We start from the raw sequence: 15,039 nt of genomic DNA on the forward strand, positions 1-15,039 counted from the left end.
AAGATTTAAATGAGATGATGAATGTTGAATCGATAATGTATGGAAGCCCTTAGAGGATTTTTGAGGATGGTGCAACTTGAATCTGTATCAACCGTGCAAAAGTTTTATTAACTTGGATGCCTATCTGTTCAGCAGAGGAAGTCCGGACTGCATTCCAGAGTCTGAGCACTTTGACCGCCATCGCGTCTAGGAACTGGGATTTAACACAGACAGTTAAAAAAAAAAAAAATTGTATCTGTCTTGGCCTTATTTCCCCCGTTTCTCAGCAGTTTATACTAGCTAGCTACGAAGGACCTGGAAACCGGAGATTGTGTACTTTGTTTTTTTGTGAGAGCTTAAGGCAGAGAGGGACCCTCGCACAGCCCCCCAGATCAGCCGCAGAGATCTGCGCCCTGGGAGAAACGCTAGCTCCGCGGCCCCCTAACTTCCAACCCGGGGAGCAATCCAAACCCTGAGGCCGGCGGGGGAGGGGGAGCCTCTTGTGGCGGTGGGGATGCGAGCGGATGCTCCCGGGTCGGCACGGACCGTCGCCGGCCGAAACCAGAGCCAGAGTCTAGGTGAGCCCGGCGGCGAAGAGGGACGCGCGCCTCCGGGCCCGGAGGAGTTAGGTGACGTCACCTCCAGGAGGACTCGCTTTTTCATTAATGAAACCGGCCGGCACGGGCGCATGCGCGGCAGGCCGCCTTCCCTCTCGCTTCCCCCTCCCCTTTCCCAGCCGCGCTCTCAATCTCGAGCTCGCTCGCTCTCCCTCTCCCCGGGCCGTGGAAAGGATCCCACTTCCGGTGGGGTGTCATGGCGGCGTCTCGGACCGTGATGGCTGAGGGGAGACGGCGCTAGTGGGGAGAGCGACCAAGAGGCCCCCTCCCCTCCCCGGGTCCCCCTCCCCCGCCCCCCTTCCCCCTGCCTCCTCGCCAACGCCCCCTTCCCCTGTCCCCCTCCCGGCTCGGCGCAGGCCCCCCATCCCCACCCCCGTGGGAACGTTCGGAGCCCGCACTCCTCGGACCCTCTCCTCGCCTCTGCCTTCACCTCGGCCCCCGCTCCCCGCCCTCTTCCCGGCCCTGGGCGCCGGCCGGCCCGTCCCTCCGCCGCCCCCCGGCCGCGGGGAGGACATGGCCGCGCACAGGCCGGTGGAATGGGTCCAGGCCGTGGTCAGCCGCTTCGACGAGCAGGTAACGGGCCCTCGGCGGGCGGGAGGTGGGAGCGAAGTGGGGGTGGGGGCGGAGTGGGTGAGGGGAGGAAGGAGCAGCCGCCTCCCCCGCGGCTGCCTCGGGCTCTGGAGGAGAGGAAGGGGGGAACTAGAGGGGGTGGCCTAGGGGGGAGGTGCGGGGAAGGAGGGGACGGCTGGTGGCTCGGGCTCCCCTTCCCTCCTAAGTCGGGGGGTGGGGCCTCTTCCCTGACCACCCCTCGGACCCTCCATCCTCTTTATCCCAGCCCTTCCGCTTGCTAATGAGGATGAGTGACCCGGGGGCGCTTGCAGGGGCTCTCCATCTGGATTTAATCATTTCCCCCTCCCTTACTTTTGTTTGTTTGTTTGTTTGAACGGCGGTGGGTAACGTTTAGGGGTTTCCTCTTCCCTCAGTGGACCTCCGAACTGGGGGTGAGTCCCTGGAGGAACCCCCAGGCCTGTCTTGTGTACCCCCAATGGGAGAACGATAACATCCCGCCCCTCCCCCAGTTTCTTCAGCTTCCTCTCTTGGACGGGGAAGAGTAGAAGCAGGGAAAGCACAGGTTTTCTTACTTTCTGCTCCCTGGTCTCAGCCTGCCCTGCGAGCTCCAAGTGCACACTCAATGCACATCTTTTTGGTACCCCACTTGGGCGTCCCCCCATATCCTGATGAGACAAGAGTGCCATTTACATGTTGTAGTAGAAACCATGGTGCTCGTTCCCTTCTGCTTCTGAAATATTTTTCCCTTTTTTTTTTTTTCCTTCCTTGAGAATTGCAGTTTCACCCTTTATTTTGCCAGCGGTCTGAGAATGTGAATAGGGCTTTCTTGAGCGAGAAGCTTGGGGAGTAAGGGGAGCAGGGTGCCAGGAAAAGTGGGAAACCGCGTCTGAGCCCCTGACAACGGAGAGCAGGGACAGCTGGGATGTGGTCCTGGAGCCGATAATTCTGCTGGTGTTGTGTTGTTGTTTTTAACTCTCACCTCTTGGTTCACAAGAGAACTTTCATTGAGAATATTTGGGGTGGAAAAATAAAAGTTTCATAGCTTGGGGAGGTGCCTTTTTATTCCTTGAGCTGCACACGCTGGATCCTGAGGCTGATCAGAATGAAGGCACACGGAGCCTTTTGTCAGTGGGAATTAGTTTAACTTTGTGTTGCTGCGGTTAGTTGGGGATAGTTTAAAGGGATGCTTTTTTTGCAGCTGCAGTTCTGCCCTGGGCTTCCTGTGATGAGGGACATGGTAAGGTTGAATCAATCTATTTTGTTGACTGGATACAATCATAAAAGTGATTATGGGAGCTGAATGGAGGGGCAGGAGAGGGCTACACTTTTACTGGATCCACAAAGGTTTCCTTACAGGACTCCCAGTGTTGCTGACCTACCCGAAAGATGTTTGGGATAGGCAGCAGGATTGAGAAGGAAGTTGAAACTAGGTAGAATAGAATTACAAAGCTGTCAGGGGCTTGTAGCGTGTTGTTTCACCCATCCCTCTTCTGCTTCCAGACCCAAAAGCTTGTAAACCAACTGTACTACTGATCTATCTGAGGAAGTAAAATGTTACTGCGTACATTGCATGGTGTTATTGATAGAGCATTCGATTTAAAACTTGATAGAAGAGACTTTATGTAATCTTGAAAAAGGATTTTAAAGGCACACGGAAGAACCCCAAGTCTAAACCTTGGGGACAGCATAATATGGATGCAGGAATTTGAAGTGTTCACACTACCATTGTTGTTCTCCAATTTTTTTATTAGTTTTTCCCCCAATTTTTAAACTTTATTTCTTCACTTCTTACCTGTTGATCCCTAGGCTTATCTGCCACCTACAAAAAAAATATAGTTTTCTAAATTTATTACATTTTTTTTTTCAACGTTTATTTATTTTTGGGACAGAGAGAGACAGAGCATGAACGGGGGAGGGGCAGAGAGAGAGGGAGACACAGAATCGGAAACAGGCTCCAGGCTCCGAGCCATCAGCCCAGAGCCCGACGCGGGGCTCGAACTCACAGACGGCGAGATCGTGACCTGGCTGAAGTCGGACGCTTAACCGACTGCGCCACCCAGGCGCCCCTCTAGTTTTCTAAATTTAAAAGAACGATTCTTATTATATTCTCAGTAACACAAGTAAATATTTCCTTCTTTTTGTCTCCAGTGTTAAAAGACCTTAGGCTTTGTTGTTTGCGTTGTTATGAATATTGTGGAATCAAACTCGCCACCATCTGTTAAAAATTAAGGATGTAAGAGTTTTAAACGGAAGCATTTTTAATGTATTCCTTATGTTGTAATTAAGAGAAAGATACATAGGGCAAATTATTCCTCACATTCTTCTCTTAGGTTAAAGACCACTGACTTTGCCATACAGAAGTCTAAGGCTTTTCAATGTTTAACATAAGGTACTTACATACCTTAATTTACTATAGTAGTAATAAACGTTTAATTCAAATTAGAGATTACCTTGAGGTTGGAAAGTGAGAAAACCGAGGCACAGAGATATTAAATGACTTTCCAAGGTCACGGAGCAGACCTAATAACAAGAGCCTCAGTACGAAACGTATTGAATGCTGAACAGTCAGGGATACTATTTCTGAAAAGTATCTCATAGGATTTGTTTTAATAACCCCTTAAGTATAGTTAAGGGAGAAGAGTTCACATTTTTATTGAGGGGAGAAAAAGCCCCACGTGTAGGGAGAGGTATTTGTATAATTAGTCTCAGCTATTTCTAAAAGTTTTAAATTTGGGGTATATTGTCTGTACTTTGTTTCAGCGGGTCCAGAGGGATACAGGCTGCTCTTTATTACAGCTAAGACATGTGTATGTTGAGCCCGAGAGCGTATGCAAGTCTAAAGGTAGCAACTCTGTTTATGACTGAATTGATGGTTTGGTTGGACTTCTAATATTAGTGGTGATGTAAGCAGAAATGCATTACTAGCCACTGCCGATAACGTTTTGTACTCTGATGGGTATTGCTTGGCAACTTGATGCGGTAGACCCAGTTAAGAGAAGTGGCAGTGTTCCATCTTGACATTTTGAGCTTAAGCCCTTATTTCCAAGTGGGTAAAATGAAATTGCTGTAACCTGCTAGTATTGCACCTAAACCTAATATTTATGGCCTAAGTTGAATGATTCTTACCAATTTTAAAAGTAATTATGTCCTTGGTTAGGGAAATGGCAGTTGCAAAGGTGGATGGCCAGAAAGCGGAGTGAATGTATCAGTTATTTATTTATTTTTGTAAAGAATGATGAGTTTAAAAAAAAAAATTAATGTTTGTTTATTTGCTGAGAGAGTGGGAGACAGAGCGTGACTAGGGGAGGGAGAGAGAGAGAGGGAGACACAGAACCCAAAGCAGGCTCCAGGCTCTGAACTGTCGGCACAGAGCCTGACATGGGGCTCAAACTCACAGACTGTGAGATCATGACCTGAGCTGAGGTCGGACACTTAACTGACTGAGCCACCCAAGCGCCCCTGAGGTTTCTTTTTAAATGTTTATTCATTTTGAGAGAGACAGAGCTGTGCGCCCGGCACGCACACGTGTGTGCACGCGCCCTTGCAAACACAAGGAGGTGGGGGAGAGGGAGGGAGAATCCCAAGTAGACTCCACGCTGTCGGTGTGGAGCCAGACTAGGGCTCTGTCTCACAAACCTTGAGATCATGACCTGAGCTGAAATTAAAAGCCCTACGCTTAACTGACTGAGCCATCCAGGCGCAGCTGAATCAATGTTATCAGTTACATCTTCTGCTTTTCCTTAACCTGCCTTTATGGTGCTGAATAGTACGTTTCTAAATTGATACTGGTATATTTTAGGCGTGTAGCTCTAAATTGTGGCTTATTAGGTTACTATTAATGAATTAGAGAAAACTTTGTCACATGCCCCACCTAGCTCTCTGTGCCCCTCTGGTTCTGTAGGACTTTGTTTCTGAAGCGCCATAGAAGAAAACTGTGCTTATTTGAATTTTTTTTTTTTAACAAATTGAAAAAAAGGTATCCCCAAATGATTTGTTGTAAATATGTTCATTTAAGCACTCATGTATTCCATATCTGGTCAAGTAAAAACAGTATATGCCCCCTCACCCCCCATATTTAAGAACATATTAGAGAATAAACTCTGATTTTTGATTTGAAACAATGGCATATCAGTTACTGTAAATTGGATGCTAATTGGAATGTGCTTTGAATATGTCGTGTGAAACTCATGCAATATAAAATGATTGACAAATGTCTTTGAAGTTATACACCACATGTTAATTGGCTAAGTAGATTTGTAAAACTTTGAAGCTGTTTTGGATTAAAAAAAATCTCGTAGCTTTGTTTCTTAAAGCCTGGTCTGCCATTTTTATAAGGCCTTAAAGGTAGTTGAAAGTGAGTACTCTTTTGGTGAGGGGTATTTTGTGGTGAGGAAAAAATGCTTATTCTTTATTCTGGAATTCCTATTTAAAAAAAATTTCTTCCAACTGATCCTTAATTAGTTCTCTATGCTCCCTCACTACCCTTACCTTATTTAGTATACGATTTAATTTTTGTGTGAGTGCCTTCCTTTTCACCTTCAAACTTACTAAGATTTCTTTTCTCAAGCATTTACTTGGTCCTGTAGCTTTCTCTCAGTGGATCAGTTTTTTTTCTTCTTTTTGTTGCCAGATACCTGCTGCCTCTACTGTTTATCCACTCATTTCCTTTATAGCTGAAAACTAGCTTCTGCCTCTGCTTTCCTTCTGGATTGCTGCTTTCTTGAAAATGATTCCTTCTGGCAAAACATAGTGGTTTTTGCTCAATGGTAGTGCCGCTGTGGTGTTCTATTACCCCTGGAAACCAGTCTACTGGAATTCATAAGACACAGTACTGTCTTGTATGTCTGTATGTTTGCAGATCCTTATATACTGATGTGCTCATCAATCCTTGAACAGATTTGCTTTCCCTGTCAAACTATGCTGCCTGTCACTGAACTGGGATACCTAAATGGGGTCTGAGTTTTGTTCTGCTATTTACTTTGTCCTTATGCTAGCCATTAGATGTCTGTGGATCCTAGATTCTCCTCATCTGTCAGAAAAGAATCAACTAGAGAATCTCTAAGGTTCTCTATCTAGTTTAGATATTAGATGATTTTAATATTTTAACAGCATTTCCCTGTTGCCTTCACAGTCCATTGGGAGCTGACTCCACTTGATTTACCCGACTATTTCTCATTATGCCTCAGCATGCACCTGTGTCCCAGACAGGTTGGCTCAGTCTCTTCTGTATATATCATGCTTATTCCTGTCTCTCAGCCTTTTGTTGATGCCAGCCCCTGCCTGCATGCTTTCATTCCTCCTTTGTGCTTTTAAAATTCCTGTCCATCCCTCCCTGTGCAGCTCAAGCTTCATTTTTCCCATTAAGTTTTTTTTTGGATGAAACTCACTGCAGTCTCACTTCTTGGTGTACTTGTCACCTGGGGTTTCTCCCCTCAGGAGGGTTGGTTGAACACAGCTTAGTATTTGCTCTTCTCTTTTTGTCAAATAGAGTGTAAACTTTCTAAAAAGCAAGACGCCTCAGTTAGCATCCTCATATAGTCACCCCAGTGCCCAGCATGGTTGTGAGCATATAGCACATCATTGGTGGAATGTTTTTTTAATATGATTCCTGGTTGAAAGGTAGACTGGTTAAAAGTAGTGATGACTTTGGCTTTGTTTTAAATGTAAATAACCAAATTTATAATGTAGTGTTTATAAATAGCCTAGGTCTTATAAGTTAAATGATATTTTACCTATGAATAGGTTTTTTTTTTTTTTTTTGAAGAGAGCTTTAAGGAGGAACTGACACATATTTATATTTCCTCCCAGAGAGAGAACATGTTTTTTGAATCAAATTGCTTTAGATTTGATTAACTACCTTTGTGATCTTGGATTTGTCACTTTTAGTGGTAAGTCAGAAGGAAACTTTTTTGCAGTAGTCTGATAGGAAAATGATTGCAAAGAACTTTGAAAAATCTAGAAGTAATTCAATGTAGGATTTACACATGTTCTTTACAGCCTATTGACTATTGTGTTTTCACTAAATAAGGGAGATTGACTGGTCTCTGGATATTCCCCCAAAATGTACCTTGGCTGATATATATACCTTACTTTAGCATTCATTAACAAATAGTTACGGTACTGAGAGCATCTTTATGTATCATGGATCTCTGTAATTGATCTGTTTTCTTGCTTTATCATCTAATTTATAGCAAATGTATTATATGGCTTCTCAAGTTTAGCATGTTTAATATAAAAGTGTTACAAGGTGTTGTGTGAATTGGGCCAGCAATATTGTTTCATTTGATCTTAAAATAGTCCTACACTTTATTTTATTTGACATTTTGAACAGTAGGAAATTAGGTTCTTAAATCTGCTTCCTCTTCTTTTATTTCATTATTATTATTTTTTCATGTGTTTAGCATGGAGACTTTTGTCCTTGAAGGAAAGGTTAGTGATATATTACAATACTGTAGTGCCTTATTTTTAAATCTTTTTTCTTTGGATTGCTCGGGCTGCTATGGGGCGTTTTTGTTTTCATCTTCAAATTTGGTGTTTTGGGGTTCTATATAGACTCTTTATTGTTGCATTTTAACAACATGCTTTTAAGGGTGAGCAGTGTATTAATTAAGAACATGTGTTTTGCAGATGTGTTCCTTCAGCCTCAGTCTGTTCTTCATTGGGAGTTACGTGTGTGTATAAGACAAGGGACAGGAGGTATAAGAAGGCTCGTTTGTAAAAAAAAAAAGGGAGTTTAAGGAGGAGAATATTCCGTAGAAGAAGTAGAAGGAGAGGTTTGTGGTCAGCTTAAACTGTTAAAAGGCTTAGAATCAATACTGAAGTAGAATATGGGCATCTTAAGGTCTTTCTCTGCAGAGGATTGATTTGTATTTATAAAAGCATTGGCTTATTTGTAGGACATCTTTTAGAATAGCCCATTTTCTTGTGGGTGGAGAGGGAAAGATGAGACAAAGTTTGTTTTGACCTTGAAGAATAGAAAAGTTAAGGTGTTTTACTTTGTAGTGACTGTGAATTTAAGATTTCAGCAATCTGTAAAATTCTGTATCATACTGTGTGCCAGGGCCTTCAGTAAACCGAGCACTCTGAGAGGTCGTACTGAAGAAAATTTTAACATTCTAGAATATGAATAACTGGAATTGGTAGCGCCCTCATCAAAAAAAATATTTCTTTGAGAGATAGAGCATGAATGGGGAGGGGCGGAGAGAGAGGAGAGCGGGAATCCCAAGCAGGCTCCACACTGTCAGTGCAGAGCCTGATTTGGAGCTCAGTCTCATGAACCGTGAGATCACGATCTGAACGGAAATCACTTAATTGACTGAGCCACCCAGGTGTCCTGGTAGTGTCCTTATTAAAGTCTCTCCAGGGGCCTGCAGTAGACCTATTTGACCACCTCAGATATCAAATGCCAGTGATACATAGTTACAGTCTTCAGTTCTCTGACAGTGGCTTTTGAACCATTGACTTTCTCATCAAAAGAGCTTCTGTTGAGATAAGAAAGCCCCAAGCTAAAATGGCATCCCATTCTGTTATAATGAAGAATTGAAATTATCCTCTAAACCTACATATACTTTTTACTAGAAACGGCACTGATTACTTTGGAGTAGCAATAACTTGAGGTGCAAAGTTCCAGATTACATATTTTCTTTAAACCACAGATTGGCACTCTTTTGGTTTGGCTTAAGGTTGCCACTACAGTCTACAAGCTGTTGCCTGTTCCTCTTCGTATTTTAGAGCTTTGAGTTTTTTACCCTATTGATTTTCACAGAACTTAACTTTTCCTGATGAAATCCTTTGCCCCTTCATTTCACATCCCCCAAACAGGGTGATGTATCTAGTGCAAGAGGCATGGAGTTAATTGAATAAATAGCAAGAGTTTTAGACATTGACTTTAAAAGGTTTTTACCTAACTTACTTATTTTGAGAGAGAATGAGAGAGAGAGAGCACACGCTTTATTTTTTTAAGTTTACTTATTTTGAGAGTGAGAGAGAGCGAGTGCATGCACGCAGGGAGGGGGAGGGGCCGAGAGGAGAGACAGAATCCCAAGCAGGCTCTGCACCAGCAGCACGGAGCCTGATGTGGGGCTCTAACAAACCATGAGATGGTGACCTGAGCAGAGATCAAGAGTCAGGTGCTTAACCATCTGCGCCACCTCGGTGTCCCCTAACGTATGTTTTTAAGAGAGTGTGAAAATGGGAGGCGGGTGGGGCAGAGGAAGAGGGAGAGAGAGAACTTAAGCAGACTCTGTGCCCAGCGCGGAGCCGTACGCCAGGCTTGATCTTACGACTGTGAGATCATGACCTGAGCCTAAATCAAGAGTCAGGTGCTTAACCGACTGAGCCACCCGGGCGCCGCTTACCTAACTTATTTTTAATCATAGTTTTATACCCAGATAGTGACTTTGTGGGTAATTACTGCTCATAGCAATCTCAGGTGACCCTTTTCAGTTTAATTGTTGACGACTTTCCTTGGGTAGTCTCCATAGTAATTTGGGCATGAGAAAATGTACCATCTCAAATTTGTGATGGCACTACACTGTGGAGTGAGAAAAAGAGCTTTTGAGTGTAGCTTTCAAGATAACCTTGGACAAGTCACTTAACATCTCTGAACTTCAGTTTTCTGTTTTTATCATACAATGGGGATTATACCTTCCCTGCTCACATCATGGGCTTGTTTAGTATCTTAGGTGTGAATCTTTCACATGAAAGGAAACTATAAACAGTCATAAAAATGTGTTACTGTGATTATCATACTATGTGGTATTTTTCTATCCCTTCTTTATGCTTTGTTATTATTATAGTTTCATATTATTATTACCCTGCATGAGGAAAAATAAAACTAGAGGTGCAGAGCAATTGTTCACAATCATATGACATGTAATTAATTGAATTTAAACTAGAGTGTGGGTGTTAATCCTTAGAGCAGTAACTTTTCAATAAATAGAGCTTTACAAAAAAGGTCTAAATTTTTTGAACAGATAGCACAAATATGTAAAATGAGGAATGTATTCTTGCTTCTTCCAAGTTGAGTTATTAGAGTTTACCTTTTATGTTCATATGAGAGTAAGTGGAAACCTTCTAACTCACCTGGTCATATGTTAGAAATAGATAAAAATAGACATACATTTTAAACATTATATCCTTGATTTCATTATTTATCATTCTTCTTTTCACCTTACCAGAACTTCTTTGGCTGTTAGGAGAAGTTGTAACATTGTTCCCCTTTTATTTAGTTTTATAGCATTGTATCATACTCACTGAAGATTTTTAGATGAGGAGAGATGAATTCTGAAGGTGAGAGAATAGAATTTGCTAGAATACCAACAGGAACATACAGATTATGTATTTACTTCATTTTTTTTTTAATCTTACCATTTGTCCACTTTTGTAAAGTTGGTTTTCAAACTTGAAGAACATTGCATTTAGGATTTGATTAAATTTGAGGCAACTCTAAACTTCAGTAGCATTTGAGTGCTTTATTCTATTGGATTCCTGGGTATTTCTGTCTTTCTTTCTTTCTTTCTTTCTTTCTTTCTTTCTTTCTTTCTTTCTTTCTTTCTTTCTATATCTACTTTTTCAGCACCCCCCCCCCCCCCCCCCCCCAACTATCTTGTCTTTTGGAATATCTCTTCAACTTCTGTCAGCTCAGGGCTGGGAAAGTGTTTTGCTTTTATACTCCAGGCAGGTCTTCCTTTTGGGTAATGGACTGAAAGGGGGGGGGGGGGGGGGCGGGGGAGCATTTGTGTTTCCTGTTAATGTTTGTTCTTGGCCTCTGATAACTGAAGTTGCAAGTAGAGAATGGAAGAGGTAGTAGGTTTTGTTTTGGTCAAATGTTGGCAACAAAGATCAGTGAAGACCTGTGCTTTGGTTTCTACCCTGCCTCAACTGCCTTTGTGATATGTAAATCTAAATTCCAAGTTGTTTCATTATTTGTAAAACAGGAGAAATAGGATCTGACACTCTAAAACTTTTATAATTCTTAAAATGGATTGATTTTTGTTTCTTTTTTTTTCTTTAGAGCCAGCCTTCTAAAAAAAATAATTCCAGTCACTAACAGATTAGTCACAGATCCTTAGTTAGAAGGAATCTGAGATTATTATTATTAATATTATTATTTTTTTAAATTTTATTTTTTCAAATTTACATCCAAATTAGTATATAGTGCAGCAATGATTTCAGGAGTAGATTCCTTAGTGCCCCTTACCCATTTAGCCCATCTCCCCTCCCACACCCCCTCCAGTAACTCTGTTTGTTCTCCATATTTATGAGTCTCTTTTGTTTTGTCCCCCTCCCTGTTTTTATATTATTTTTGTTTCCCTTCTCTTATGTTCATATGTTTTGTCTCTTAAAGTCCTCGTATGAATGAAGTCATATGATTTTTGTCTTTCTCTGACTAGTTTCATTTAGCATAATACCCTCCAGTTCCATCCACATAGTTGCAAATGGCAAGATTTCATTCTTTTTGATTGCTGAGTAATATTCCATTATATGGATGGACATTTGGGCTCTTTCCATACTTTGGCTATTGTCGATAGTGCTGCTATAAACATTGGGGTGCATGTGTCCCTTTGAAACAGCACACCTGTATCCCGTGGATAAATGCCTAGTAGTGCAATTGCTGGGTTGTAGGGTAGTTCTATTTTTAGTTTTTTGAGGAACCTCCATACTGTTTTCCAGAGTGGCTGCACCAGCTTGCCTTCCCAAGGAATCTGAGATTATTTAAATCCACTTCTGCAATAGCCTTGTCAGATGATTGTCCAACCTCTATTTGGATATTTATTAAAAAAAAAATACAGTAGTAATTCGTGTTCATTGTAGAAATGCAGCAAATCACAAAAGAATGAATAAAAGTCTAAAATGCCACACTTCAGAAAGAACCGCAGTTAAAATTTTGGTACATAATTGAGTTTGCCTATTCTGAAATTAGAATGCTTGGGTTTGCATTCTTGGGCTCTGCTTTGCTACTGCTTCCTAGCTCCTGCCCAAGTTACTTAACTTCTTCAAGCTTCAGTTTCTTCACTTGTAACAAAGAGTCAATGAAAATACCTAATCCACAGAAGGTGGTTGTGAGGTTTAAATTAGGAAATAATGTGTCAAGCATGTGGCAGTTTCTTGCACTTGGAAGGAACTCAGTAAATGTTTGCTACTGTTACTATTGTTAGGTTGTTTGAATTGAATGAGATACATTGTTTTATAATCTCTTTTAACATACGGGCATACTGTGAACATTTGCCCATTTGATTGCATTTTCTTTTATGTTTGTAAAAATTAAGGTATTCTCGGGGCATCTGGGTGGCTCAGTCAGTTGGGTGTCCAACTTCGCTCAGGTCATGATCTTGCAGTTCGGGGGTTCGAGCCCTGCATCGGGCTCTGTGCTGACAGCTCAGAGCCTGGCGCCTGCTTCCAGTTCTGTGTCTCCCTCTCTTTGCCCCTTCCCCCTCCCGTGCTCACACTCTCTGTCTCTCTCTCTCTAAAAAAAAAAAAAAAAAAAAAAAAAAAAAAAAAATTAAGGTACTGTATGTAATTTTATTTTTTTCTTAATATTTAAAGAAATTTGAATTTTCTACACTGAACATGTTTATAATCAGTAACAAAGTGAGTACATATTTTATAAAATATAGGACTTCCAATTAAATGTGAATTTCAAATAAACATGAGTAATTCTTTTTAGTATAAGTATATTCCATCAACATTTGGCAAAGACTTATACTAAATGTTTATCCATTATATTTATGTGAAATTCACATTTTTAAATGTTTATTTTTGAAAGAGGGAGAGAGTGTGAGCAAGAGAGGGGCGCGCGCGCGCGCACACACACACACACACACACACACACACACACACACCTGAATTAGGCTCCAGGCTCTGAGTTGTTCTACAGGGCTCGAACTCAAAAACGGTGAGATCATGACCTGAGCCGAAGTTGGATGCTTAACTGACTGAGCCACCCAGGCGCTCCTGAAATTCACATTCAGCTGCACATCTTATTTGCTAAACCTGGCAACTCTAATCTAAGTGACTTTAATATCAAGGTGGATCACCTATCCAACATCTTAATCTCCAACCCTCCTTGATCTTAATTCTAGTGACGGTGACCATAACAGAGATAGGGTCTCCAAATTCAGCTGAGTCCTTAATACTGTCCTGTATTGCTAAGTATCCTTAAACTGCACCCATTCTCATTTACTCCCACAGTAATTCTTATCTTCTCTATAATCTCAGTCTCTGATTCTGCTACCTGAATTTAAGGTCTCTATTTTCTTCTATCTCCTATGGTACCTCATTCTATTACTTCCCTTTATTATATTCTTCAACTTCTCTCATTAAAGAACAAGCCATTAGATGAAATATTGGCTCAGAGCCTTGAAAAGAGAGTTTAAACATTTTAGTATGTGTGGCATACAAGACCCTACAAGATTCACAATCCACTTCAGGCTTCACTTTCTCTGACAGGCTTCCCCGGACTGCCCAGTCTGAATTAAGAGCTCTGCTTACATGCTCCCACTGTACTCTATGCATCTACCATAATATTTGCCATAATTTTCTTACTGTCCTTCTCCCTTATCAGACTTTAGACACCTTGAGACCACGAGTTATGTCTTGTCTTTATTACCTCAGCGTTTACCACAATGTGCACGCAAGTGGAGGAGGGGGCAGAGAGAGAGACAATCCCAAGCAGGCCCCAAGCTGTCAGTGCAGAACTGGACATGGGGCTCGATGACTGAGCCGAAATCCAGAGCCGGATGCTCAACTGACTGAGCACCCAGGCACCCCTTGACTGACTGACTGACTGACTGATTTATTTAAACATTTTTTAATGTTTATTTTTGAGAGAGAGAGAGAGACAGGCAGCGTGTGAGCGGGGAGGGGCAGAGAGAGAGGGAGACACAGAATCCAAAGCAGGCTCCAGGCACCGAGCCATCAGCACAGAGTCCGACGCAGGGCTTGAACCCACGAACTGTGAGATCATGACCTGAGTGAAAGTCAGATACTTAACCAACTGAGCCACCCAGGTGCCCCTTGATTTATTTATTTTGTAACTGGAAGTATGTCAATCCCCTTTACCTACTTTGCTCATCCCCCCACCCCTCTCCTCTCTGGCAATTACCAGTTTGTTCTTGGTTTCTGTTTTGTTTGTTCATTTGTTTGTTTGTTTTTAGATTCTACATACAAGTGAAATCATCTGGTATTTGTCTTTCTCAGTCTGACTTATTTTATTTAGCGTAATACCCTTTAGGTCCATCCACGTTGCATAAATGGTTCAGTGGTGGTCAGTACTCAGGCATGCCATTTTTCATCCGTTTTCTCAGTATTTTTGTATATGAGAGTGTTACATGAGATTTTTAAAAAAGTAAATGGCTTAAGAAAGGCTGAGCATCAGGTACACTATGTTTTTGCTACTCATCTGATTACCAGTGTAGTAAGCCTATTAAAGAATATTCATTGGCATAACCTCTAATGTTTGGAAGGGAGCGTGGACTGTGACGGGGACACATGGCTGCTTCCCCTGTTCCACAGGGCTCTGTGTGAATCAGAAATGTGAGATGAGATAATATATGTCAAGGTACTTTGTAAACTCACTTTATACAGGTAAAATTTCACTGTTATCAATGATCCTTCCTTCTGTAAGAGCTTAAAAGTCATCTGCATAATAATCAGTCTTCGAATCATCTGGTTGTTGACATTAGATTCAGTCCAGAGGCCTGAAATCACATTTTCACCTTTACCCACCCCTGTGTTTTGACAATTGAGGCAACATTTTCTCATTCCCAGTCTGGCACCTTTCTATTTTTCATGAGTTCTCAAAGTTCACTGACAGTGTTTCCCTTTTCGCGTTTCTAAATTTTCTTGTGTGATCTTGGATTCGGTCATGTAG

At 41.9% G+C, this 15,039-nt stretch overlaps 1 protein-coding gene across 14 annotated transcripts in view; it reads left to right on the top strand.

Annotated features, from left to right (window-relative positions):
• The first annotated feature begins 667 nt into the window (after window positions 1-667).
• The window catches only part of NF1 (neurofibromin 1), a 247,496-nt gene continuing 233,124 nt past the window's right edge, over window positions 668-15,039 (top strand). For 7 of the 14 annotated variants that reach the window (XM_043583628.1, XM_043583634.1, XM_043583641.1 and 4 more), the window contains exon 1: window positions 732-1,169. In XM_043583628.1, the coding sequence (XP_043439563.1) occupies window positions 1,110-1,169 (60 nt within the window). In that variant the 5' untranslated portion in view covers window positions 732-1,109. Of the gene's footprint in view, window positions 1,170-15,039 lie in introns of all 14 variants that reach the window. The other 7 variants (XM_043583636.1, XM_043583637.1, XM_043583638.1 and 4 more) reach the window with 5 other exon arrangements.

Source organism: Prionailurus bengalensis, chromosome E1 (assembly GCF_016509475.1).
Source record: "Prionailurus bengalensis isolate Pbe53 chromosome E1, Fcat_Pben_1.1_paternal_pri, whole genome shotgun sequence".
Taxonomy (NCBI): domain Eukaryota; kingdom Metazoa; phylum Chordata; class Mammalia; order Carnivora; family Felidae; genus Prionailurus; species Prionailurus bengalensis.